The following is a 12,487-nucleotide window of genomic DNA, read 5'->3' as shown; positions in this document are numbered from 1 at the left end:
ATAGAAAACATACTGTATAAATTTTGAACGTATACTTTATGAAAATATGCATTTTGTGCCATATGACTAAGAACCATTACGCGTTGTAACCATTATATATTTTGACCACTATGCATTTCAAGCTTATGCTTTTAGAACTTATGTCAAATAACTTTATATATTTTGATGCATTATATTTTATAATTTTCGGTATTTCAACTGTATGTATTTCAACCGATATGTATTTTAAATTTATACATTATAATACGTACCCCCCTTGGGAATATACTTCTACCTACACCACTAGATGCCTTTGTACCAAACCTATAATCTAGACCTACGTACCAAATTTCATGACTCTAAGCCCAGCGGTCCCTTGCTTGGTAATTCGAATAAAAAGTACTTATCCTATGTTTTAATCCAGGTTATATACTAACTTTTTGCCAAATTCCATCCAAATCCGTCCAGCCGTTTCAGCGTGAAGAAGTAACAAGCGTACCCATTCAAAACTTTCGCATTTATAATATTAGTAGGATTAAGTTCTTATTATAAACTTTGTTAGTTATTTTTGTTGTTGTTGTTATTTTTTGAAGCTGCTTAGTTCCACTAAGCATATCGATTGTACTTTTTTAGTACCCATTGTATGTTACACAAAACAATATCTCATACATTATATTCATAATTTACCTAAATGGATAAATAACACTTTCCAATTTGAGGGACATATCGTAATATTATACCTACTTTGTAATTCGTCAGACGTCGAGATTTATGCAATTGATTTTCGCGTGTAATCGTACGATGAAAATATCTGGGGGCAGCGCCCCCGCCAAGTCGGGCAAAACAAAAACAAAGGCACGGCCGTACCTTACTTTTCTCGAAGCCATTCAGGCTATTTTCAACATAAGTAATTTCCCAAAACGTGCATAATTTATGAGATAATAAATTAATAATTTAATAATAATTCACTGCAATTTTTTGGATTATTTATTCCATTTCAATTTATTTGAAGAGTATTTTATTATATTGTATTTTTTAGCTTAAGTAGGTAGGTACATTATGTTTATTTTATTAATCGTATGGAAATCAGAAAATGCACCACTTCCGTTTTCTCGTAAAGGCCAACTAGAAGAGATAAATTATAAGATAGTTACAGGTAATAATGACGCAGACAAGGATGTATATCTCGTCTCGCTGTCTGCTTTGACATATGTATTTCAGACTAGAAACATCCAACGTTGATGATTACTTAAAAATCCCGGTAGGTTGCACATAGATTTAGCACCGCACAGTGAATAAATTGAAAATTTCAATGCTCTGGTCGAGCGGCTGCGGTCCACGGTCGCAGCGGGATTAGCAATCAGCGCCTGGTATGCATCGGTGCAGTTCTACAATGCACTTTGTACCTTTGTTTTTAAAAGTGGCGGTTAGGTACGTGCTATTTGCTATTTTTTCAACACACAATAGGAAATGTGTACAGATTGTAAACTTTACAAACCTAAGTCAAAACGTTAGGAAAGTATTTCGTGAACTTTATACACTGTATCTACAGCAGTGAAGACGAATATAGAACCTCTTCTTTTAAAGTCAGTTTAACTATTAGTTTCAATTTTTTTTTATAGAAACATACTACTTTATACTTTATATATATACAATACAATACAACATAAAGACTCTTTATTGTACACCAGAAATAGTAAGCGATACACAAAACAGATACACAGAGAAAAATTACAAGGTAAGCAATAGGCGGCCTTATCGCGGCTTAGGGAGTAAGACAGCCGGTGAAATTAATGGCACTTGAGGTATCCCATCTTAGGCCTCTAGGTTGGCAACGCATCTGCAATACCCCTGGTGTTGCAGATGTTTATGGGCGGTGGTGATCTCTTACCATCAGGAGACCCACTTGCTCGTTTGCCATCCAATCGAATAAAAAAAAATTGAAATGTAAGTACTTACCCTAGAGTAGCAGAAAATTATTACACTAGGTAGATCTTGTCAATAAGCCGAAAACTTATTTTAGCTGTAATTTTTTAGCAATACTTACACAGATTTTTACCATTTAAAAATTGTACCTATTTGTGAGTGACATCGCTTGCATCAAAAGTCGATCTCCTGCTCCACCTTACTGGAAGTACACCCTAAGGTTTCTTTATTCTACAAAAAAATATCGATGAGCTAGTATTATTGACTGTTGCTTTTGAATACGATCTTATTGAAATACGGACGTAAATTAGTAGAACATAACGAGTACGACGCATTGTTTTTTTATGTTACGTATTTTAATGGTATGTATGTGGCACATACTAGGTATTGTTTCCATATAGGGCATTCTTACATGCGTTCTATATTTTGTAAATTTACGTAAGTATTTTGTATTTAATCTTCTGTACATCTTTAAATACCCATGTTTTATTCCAGAGTCATTTATTGAATATTACTTTTGTTTAACATTTTAAGGAGAAGCCAAATATCACGTTTCACGGAAACGTATTCAATATATTTGTTGCGTACAATTACGTATTCATATTTGGGAAATAATTTGTCTCAAAAACAACACTTAAGTAGGTTTTAATTATGAACCTAATTACTACAGCAGATATAGGGAGCAAATGAGTAAAACAATGAAGTCATTTTTCCTGACTGACATTTTGAGCATTTTCTGTAAATTATGTTCTTTTAAATGGTCATATTACTTATAGTGCAATTGCAACACACTAATTGTCGCCGTCCTTCGTGCGTCGCTTGGAAATTATATCTAAACGTGCCAACGATGCATTTGGGTGTGCAATACATTTTATTGTACTTGCTCAATAGGTAATAATGGTTGGATAGAAAGGTACTTTATGTATATGAATGAAACACTAAATATGGCAGCTGCATTGATTGAGAGTATATTAAGTATTATCTTAATTCGCGTTCTAATTTAAAGTTTATCTTGTCCGGGATGTAATATTTTAGCGTGAAAATATTGATCAAATCTAGTACTTGGACGACCGAGCTTTGGCCGGGCTAAAATTCGATAACAAGCGTTTTCCCAAAGATTTTTATCTTTCCAAGCTAAATCGATTTGTCATTGCCGAAAACCCTTACACACCTACCAATAACACACACAAGAATTGATCGTTTAAAGGTATAAGATAGATAGATTTAGTGCGATCACATACATTTCATAATATTTTTGAATATATTACACTTAAACGAGCAATTTTTGTATAATATAGGTATTTTTTAAAATTTATTCCTATGGATTCGGAGACGGGTCTAACGATATCGATGAAACTTGGTAGGTATATGGGGGTTTTCGGGGTCCGACAATTTATGTAGCCTACAGGGCTACTACGAAATTCGATAATTGAAGTGCAAAATTCGAACTTCGTATCTTGCCGTCCCGCTGACGCTTTATATTATTGAATACGAGGGATTTTCTAGAGAAGAACGTTTTTTTAGAGTAAAGACCTGGGGGCTAAGGTCTTTTCTCTAGAAAAAAGTTGTTATATTTTAACCCGAGCACAGCAGCTCTGCACTGAAGTTTCAAAAAAAAAATTAGCAACCAGGTCGTAAGTAATCCTTACCAATATGCAATAAATGCAAAAGTGAGTATGATTGTTAAGCTTTCATGCTTAAATCACTTAACCAATCATGATGGAATTCGGTATGGAGATAGTTTGAGATTCTGAGAAGGACATGGCATAGTTCCTGCGTTCTTGTATTACCATGGGAAGTGACTTATTTTTTTCTCGTATGTATATTTTACAATGCAAGTGACACCCTGGTAGAGGTATAACTTAGTTGAGGCATGCTATTGCATCCAGTATCCAGCTTCTGAAAGATAAAGCACGTCCTATATACGTTTTGCATTTATTTGCTCTAACTGCAAAGGTAGGTTATTTAAAACGAGTTGTAAACACGTTAGAGAGCTACTTAGTAGAACTTAGCGGCCATGTCATAATTATTTCGAGTTTATTTCTTCTGTTTATTTTATTTGGTCATCATACCTCATCATACCTACTTCTTACCTACAGAATTAAAATGTTAATAATATTATGATAAAGACAAAAGTAAAATATTAAGCGCTATCCGCCTTATAATAAAAATAATCTTCTCTTATACATAAGACTTTTTTTATAGGATGTAGGTACGTAGACAATAATTTAACATTATTATTTGAATACACTAGAATAGCTACAACATCTTGAAGTGTAGAAATATAAATGCACTATCAAGTGAATAGGGACAGAAGACTGTATACAGTAGAACCCGCTTAATACGATCACGTTTAATACGATTTCCCGCATAATACGAGTACGCCATTTTACGCCGGTCCCTGCAACTCTTAAGTTGACCGGCGGTTGCATTATACATATTTTGATTATAATATTACCCACATTGCATCGTCATATAATGTTACCAACTAATGTATGCGGGTGAAAAAAATAGCAACTAACCATGGCGTAATATTACGCAAGGGGACGTGGTTCTGGCGACACATGCGCCTGTCCAGATAAGTTTGTAGCCCTGTCTAAGCGATCGGCTAATTGGTTCGAACTTACCTACACTTACTCGTAGACTTCATTCGCTCATTATCACCGCTGCCGTGTTTTGATATGTTTTAAATTTCAATTCAAATTTGTGAGTTATTAAATTCCTATCTTCATTCGTTAGTTCAATAATGTCAAAAATTAAAAGAAAAGCATTATCATCATGTCTTCCAATCTAAATAAACAAATTACATGAAATAATACTAGTTTTCTTTTTCACGTTTACTATACGATTTCCCGTTTAAGACGTTTTTTTTTGCTCGGTCCCCTCAGATTGATGATGAATGATTTTTTGCTAATATACCACAATTTCTTAAAAATTGCAAGCAATTATTGCAGTAATTGATAAATTAATGTATTTATCTTCTTGATGTGATAATTATCATCATTGATTATTTACTGGGTTATATTGGAGTAGTACCTATGCAGTAACTTACTACAAGTACTTATGTATCGATATGATCAAACTTTATCATGTCGAAATAGATAACAATAACATTGTTCTGATTATTAATACAAATAGGTAACATAGTTCAAATTACTATAGTTAAGTACCTATTGACTCTTTTGTAACATAATTTCACTATAGTATATAATCATCGGCGGGGACGGATCTTTAGAAATCATATCACTCGAAAGTACCGTACATAAATAAATGCTAAAATCTGTGTAATGTCTTTTAAATAACCCAGATTTTAAATAAGAAAAATCGTTATTTATGGCACGAAAACGAACTTATTTATTGACAATCATAAACCAAAGCACCTAAGTAGCAAACGTGGCAAAATCATCCTTTCCAAATCTTAAACGAATGCTTTCTTGAAATAACTTTAATATGAAATAAGCACCTTTAGTTCTCTAAGTAGGTTGCACTGCGGTGCCGCCAGACGTATGATACTAAAATCTCAATAAATATAATTCTCTTAGATTATTCAAGCGTGCTTTATTGCTACAGGATAAGATAACAATCATAAAAGCCTCATTTCTAAGTTCGTACCGGTGAAATTTGTTTATTTTTGCTCTAATTAGTATAGCTACTTATAAATGGTGTAGTTGTTGCTTGCATTTATTTAACAAATCTCTCGCGATTTGTACCGAGTTTGCATTCTGTAAACAAACCTTGTTCGCGGATTCATCACTGCGCTCGATAGACTATCATAATCTTAACTTGTTTGCTCGCGGGAATTGTACAGCGTCTGGCGCCTTGACGTTAGTCATACGTCGATATTGATTATTCGATGATTTTAATAAAGCCCACGTGCGAACGAAACAAGATAAGATGATCAGACGAGAGCACATCAATAAAACCGTGGACGAGGTTCATTTAGAGAATCAGACCCCTTACTTCTAAGCGATTCCTGTTAGTTAGGTAAAGCGAGAAAATCCCACTGAAGCATCACTGAATCTGCATTTAACTTGTCTTTAGAATAGTCGCAACACTCATTAAGGTTCACAGTTTAATGTGTTCTATTTCCTCAAAGTTCATTTGTTTGTTGAAGCACGTAGGTCATTTGGCACCGACAATTCAATGGCGACCAGTGTGTAGGAACAACCGGTCGCGCAGGGCCGCGTAGCCGCAGGACATGCGGCGGAAGTGGAGCACTTCCTCACTTCCGGGGAGATTTTGTAATGTCAAGGCTATATTTTGACAGTATTAATGGATTTATCGGGGAATTGAGACCTGACCCCGCCCTTGATCGAGACTAAGGTTACTTGGACAGTCAGCTTTAAAAGCGACGCTACAACAACAGACAAGCTGCTATAAAGTCTGGTTATTTCTGAGTGCGCAAGGTACACAGACTGTTCTAACGATGTTGTTGAGTAAGTATTTATTTTTTACATGCCATTTGTTGAATATTGAGCAGATAGTAGTGCGGCAGTAAACTTCCTTTCCTGTTTGCAAAACGGAATGAAGACTGTTTGTTTCCAAGGACAATTTAGGTTGCGCTTTTTTGGCAATTAATGGCTTAACTAGTACTTTTCTATCCGACCCGTCTCTTTTTTGCTATTTGTTTGTTTACTGGCAACATACCTACTAGTAAGGTTAAGAAGTTTCCGACCGAATAAAAAGATTTCGTAAATACTCCTGTTGAACTTTCCTAATTGTCAATTATTACTTGGTTTAAAAATTTGATCTTGTGTTTAAATAATTTACTTATTTAGGGACATTTATTATACAAAGATATGAAAGAAGGTGGCTTTTGGGGCTGATGTTAAACATAAGTGTGAGCTTGGTCACGCGAGCGTATCGGACAGAACACAGTTTTCATTAAGCGTTGTCGTAAGATCCGGCAACGTACGACCCTGCAACCTGCAATTGTTTGCCCTTCATTGTACCATAAATACTATATTTTCTATGTAGAATTCTGCCATACTCGCAGTCGTAAAGCCGTGGTAGTGCCTTTTAGCACATTAGGTACCTGGGCGACTGAGGTTCGCTGGAGGGACTCGAAAATACACGTTTATCCAGATATAATGTCTAGCTACATCGTTTTGTTTGCCTCCAAAAAAGCAAATTTAGGTTTACAAAATTGCTTGTTTAAGGGTATTTCAACTTACTTCAAGTAAGTGTAAATTTAAAGTTGATATTACCCAAAAATATAAAATATACAAACAAACAATAACAATAATAGTTATTCCTTATGCAAGGCTGGAATTTTACTATAAGCTGGTAAAGTTACTGCCAAGCGAAATAGGTACACAATTTTTCAACATTGACTCTAAGGAATCAGTTTTTGTTGATTATTCGTAATTTACTAGCTGCTAGCTTGCGCCCGCCGCTTTGTCTCCATTGTGGAAATTCTGCAAAGTACCGTATTCGTTGTGTCGGTGTCTCCATAACAAAAGGAATCACTGTGTAAAAATTCAATTTATTATTATAATATAAGGACTGAGGCTGGGCGTCGCGATTTAGATGAAAATTAACATGGAGATAGTTTGAGTTGAGGCCCTGCGAAGGAAAAAGGATATATTTTTTTAAAATCTTCACAGACGGAATCGCGGGCAAATCCAGTAGTAAAATAAAACTACTACCAACCTTATTTTTGAATCAGTTCAGAAGTTTTATTTCGAAACAAAAAGATAAGTGGATCACAGTTCTCATACCTTTTGAAATTAATAATCGTTTTAAGTTAAAATGCGAGTGGCGAAAAGCAAAGCAAAGCAAAGCTAAAAACAACCTTATCGAACTAGTGAGATGAAAACAGATAGAGCTTGTCTAATTTAAAATGACGCATCCCTCAGTCAACTAAATCAGTTCATTAGGACTAGTTAGGCAGCAAATCTTACAATAAACCGTTTGAGTCCAACGGAGAGCTAGGTACATCCCCGTTAGATTCAGGCGGGAATTGTAAGATTTGCTGTCTATCTAGCCATAATGAACTGATTTAGTCTCGATTTAGTTGAGTGAGGGATGCGTCATTTTAAATTAGACAAGCTCTATCTGTATTTTATTTACATTATTACAATTTAAGACAACCCAAAAAATTATAATTCCTATCGAAATGTAGTTTTGTGGTTTGAGTTTTGAATATTCATTAATATATTTAACGTATTCAGGAATGGAATAAATAGCAATAAATATTACTGACTTGAACGCGTTTCCTACGTGACATAATTATAAACATCTTATCATTTACCTACTGCTCGTATGAAGCCTGAGTGATTATAAATTTATCAATCAATAACTGCGTTTAACAACTCAATCCAACTGATTTATTACGTAAAGAAAGTAAGTTCACGACGCGACACATTGACATTTGACTCGTGATAGTGATAACTTGGCCTTGGCTTTTTAGCCGTGGTGGCCTGGTAGTTTGAAAAAGCCGTGGTGGCCTGGTGGTTTGACCTATCGCCTCTCAGCAGAGGGTCGTGGGTTCAAACCCCGGCTCGCACCACTGAGTTTTTCGAAATTCATGTGCGGAATTACATTTCAAATTTACCACGAGCTTTGCGGTGAAGGAAAAACATCGTGAGGAAACCTGCACAAACCTGCGAAGCAATTCAATGGTGCGTGTGAAGTTCCCAATCCGCACTGGGCCCGCGTGGGAACTACGGCCCAAGCCCTCTTGTTCTGAGAGGAGGCCTGTGCCCAGCAGTGGGACGTATATAGGTTGGGATGATGATGATGAGTGATAACTTGACAAAGTTGTATGTAACGCTTCCGGATTTTGAAAGTGTTTCCACATAGTCTTTTATAAAATTCTTTTATCAGATCGCATCTTAGTAGAATATTCATCTAGTCCACACTTTTCAGTGCAAATTGGTTCGATTGAGCGAAATCTATATAAAACTACTAAACGAACGTACTTAATACAATTTTAAACACTTCGTATGTTAAACTGAACAGAAAAAAGAGATTTTTACATAAATTACCAAACAAGATTATTGACTTCCAAGATCTCTTTAGCAAAGTCTTATTTCGATGCCCGAGTTTTCCTACTCGTTTGTTTTCAGCCATTTCAGTTTGTTTACTAGAAACCCGATACTTGTTCAATAACATTTTTTTTTTCAAATTCAGAGTCTTATCAAATCATCAGCTGTTTTTAATCAACATTCCAATTTATAACCAGGTATCTAATTCTGAAATACATGTGCTACCTACTTTTAGCAAACAAATATTGTGTCGTGGAAACTGATTTGACTTATATACTTATTAATTTTATAAATGGTTAATTAAATATATGCTGTATATTTCCGTTGCAATAAAATAAATAAAAAGGTTTAAAGGGGTCACAAAGGGAGTCTTACCACCGGTTTACGGTTTTACGGTTAAACTTGAAACAACATTTCAACCGTACCCTTGACTTTTCCACTTGTGTCATATTGAGAATGCCTTTCAGGTTTTGATAGTTTTCTCGTAGTATCATGTCCCGAGAGGGTAGCTTGAATAAGTAACGCGTGCGCTTGGCGGATTCTTTCACGAGCTGTTTTCGTATGCAGAGACCCTTTGGCGACCGAGGGAGTTCTCGTGAACTTAACAAGAATGTCGCACGTTTCAAAGTGACACGTAACCCATTTCTGTTTTATTACAGTTCGTTTAAGACACAATGCCTCAATTTTACATAAGTAGTTTACGTTTCATTAAATTATATATGTAGGTACTCACTCGTACGTCCTATTTTGCTGTCAACAGCCTTGTTACCGTTTACTAGTAGGTACTTAGTGGTGAGCGGTTTTACGACAACTAAATGCTCTAAATGGGTTAAACTGTATTGTATAGTTCTATACAGGAAATAAAAACTTACGCAATTACATATATTATTTATTATAGTAGGAATAATTACCTGGCGAAGAAATGCGGAGACTAGTTCTGGGTTAAGGTTTATTCCTTGTCTCGGTTACCACTTGAGAACTAGATGTCCTTTAATTGATTAACCACATCAGTTGTACTGGTAAACACAGCGCTTTACCGGTTCCATTAAACGTTAGTACTTAGTTTCCAGTTAAAATTATTATTATCTTTATTATTCTTAGGATTAGGTTTTTATAATAGTTATAAAAAGTAAAATACAGAAAAGTACATACAAAATGAAAATATTATAAAAACCTTACCTAGTTTGCTGCCGGTACCGGGGCAGGGCCCAAGCTACCGGTGGTCAGGGCCGCAGAGTGAGGAACCTCCGGACGATGCGTGCCGTGCCAGAAGTACCGCCTTCTGTCTCTGGCCCTTGATCCAGCCATCTAGCGAGAGTCTCTTGAGATGTTGGTCGAGACTCTTCGCTATTACACCGTTTGCCGAAACGACTATCGGGACTATAATTAATAATTACAAATAAAATACTTAAAAACTATATTATACAATTAAACAAAAAAACAATACAAAAATAATAATAATAAAAATACAGGGAATTGTCGAATTTGTCCCGCCAGTGAAATTCCCAATCCGCACTGGGCCCGCGTGGGAACGAGGAGGTCACTTACCTACATGGATTTTAAAAATATATTTCTATCTAATCTAATAACTTTAAACGAGCAATTCTTGTATATGTATATAATCAGAATCTCGGAAACGGCTCCAACGATTACGATGAAATTTTCGGGGATGAAAAATCGATCTTGCTTGATCTTATCTCTGGGAAAACGCTGGTTACCGAATCTTAGCCCGAGCGAAGCTTGGTCGCCCAGGTATGACAATAATCTGCTTACATGGAAGAAGACCAACAGTGGACGTCTGCCTTACTACAAATTAAGTAAAAACACAATATCAGATACTCAGATGCGTGTATGGTTTGTATCTAGTGAAAGAAAGAAAGAAATAAATATTCTTTCTTTCTTAGTGTTACTATATTCTTTCTTTCTTAGTGTTACTATATTACAGGGATATTTGTGGTAGTTATTAGGGTTCCGTAGCAACAAAGAAGTCTTATAGTTTCACTATAACCATCCGTCTGCATGTCTGTCTGTCGTCGACTTAGGTCAGAGACTATTAGATTAGCACTAGAGAACAGTAATTTGGCATGTATTTAAAAGTAACAGGCATATCTTAATAAATGCGAAGTTGGTAAATAAATGCAAACATTTTGCAACTGACGGATACTCGATCTTTTGTAGATCTTAGGGTGGATACTTTCTGACCTGCTATCCATCATATCATCTCATTTATTATGTATGCGCTGTCTAGGAGCCACGTCCATCATCTAGCTCTCTGGTGATCGCGGACAGTTCCCTACGAAGCTAACCTCCTCTCGGACCCTCGGCATTAAATTGGTGGACGGAAGCTAATGCGATTTTATTGTATTAACCAGCCTCTACTCGTTATCTTGAATTGACGGTAAAAGACATGTGACATGCGAGCCTTCACCTCATCCGCCCGCATGCTAACACAGCGTTTAGTTACAATACAATTCAGTCAAAGTTATGATAAATTATGTAAATTTGAATGTAAACGGCGTTGTTAGTATGTGATTTGGTTAATATGATTTTTTTTTTGTCAAACTTTAAACTTAAGATTGCTAAAAGTGGCTCCGAAGCGGTCACGTTTCGTGTGCTCTGCCTACTCCATTGGGGAATACAGGCGTGATGTTTGTGTGTGTGTGTGTGTGTGTGTGTGTGTGTGTGTGTGTGTTAATAATGATTACTAGAGATGCTTTATTGTTGGGTCATTAAGTTATATTTTATTTGAATAAAATTCTTTGTTCGTAATAAGACCGGAGCAGGTAAATAAAGGTTCAATTATTGAACATACTTACAGACAAACAACACAAGTAAATTAGGTTATGATTGTTGTCATTACCCAAGTTATAGTTATCATTACCTATAGGGTCCATTAAATTTTGTTTAAACAGTTATCTTAGTTTATTTTGGTATTACATATTCCACGTTAATTATATGTCAATAAAAGGTCACAGCGTATTTCAATGTTAACTAACAGAGCAGGGGTCAATTGGTCGAAGAACATTACAGCCTAATTACCATTACGAGTGCATACATTCACTATAAAAGATAGCCTTTAAATACAAGCGAGGATAACTACTCCTGTGAGAGTTAATGCACTCCGACAGAGTTCGTAATATTCAGGTCACACAATGATAATGAAGAAGAGCGCAGAAAGTACTAAAGTTGTGTCAACTCTACTGCAATGGTATAATAAACACGTTCATAAATTCAATGATGTCACGTGCATCTCCAAGAATAGGGTCTCGTAATATTAACAGATTGAGTATAATTGCGGGATACGCGATACGTGTCACACGCTGGCGCGTAGGTACGCAGAACAGTGACCGGCGATGTGGGATCGTGTCGAATCAGTTTCATTGAGCACATTCGCTTCCTGACGCGTCCCCTCGGCTCGCCCGCATCATCGCCGAGCCGCTCTCCGACCCCGCTCTATGACACCAAATAAGAGACGAATATTGGTACTAATCTAATGCTGAGCAATCGAGCCAGCCATAAAGATCTTTCCGTCTGGCAGCGCTCTAGCGTTTTAAGACAGAAAATTATGGCCCGAGTTTAAGCACCCGTTTTTA

General features: G+C 36.0%; 1 protein-coding gene across 3 annotated transcripts in view; it reads left to right on the top strand.

Moving 5' to 3' along the window:
- LOC141436140 (organic cation transporter protein-like) overlaps positions 1 to 12,487 on the top strand; it is a 63,993-nt gene that overhangs the window by 34,696 nt on the left and 16,810 nt on the right. The window contains exon 1 of one of the 3 annotated variants that reach the window (XM_074099014.1): positions 6,236 to 6,341. The exons of the other annotated variants lie outside the window; for them this stretch is intronic. Coding sequence (XP_073955115.1) covers positions 6,332 to 6,341 — 10 coding nt within the window. The 5' untranslated portion in view covers positions 6,236 to 6,331. Of the gene's footprint in view, positions 1 to 6,235; positions 6,342 to 12,487 lie in introns of those variants that run through there. 3 annotated transcript variants of the gene reach the window in all.

The sequence above is a fragment of the Choristoneura fumiferana genome, chromosome 16 (genome assembly GCF_025370935.1).
Source record: "Choristoneura fumiferana chromosome 16, NRCan_CFum_1, whole genome shotgun sequence".
Taxonomy (NCBI): Eukaryota; Metazoa; Arthropoda; class Insecta; order Lepidoptera; family Tortricidae; genus Choristoneura; species Choristoneura fumiferana.
The sequence above is the reverse complement of the archived record's forward strand: the minus strand, read 5'-3'. Positions and strand labels throughout refer to the sequence as shown.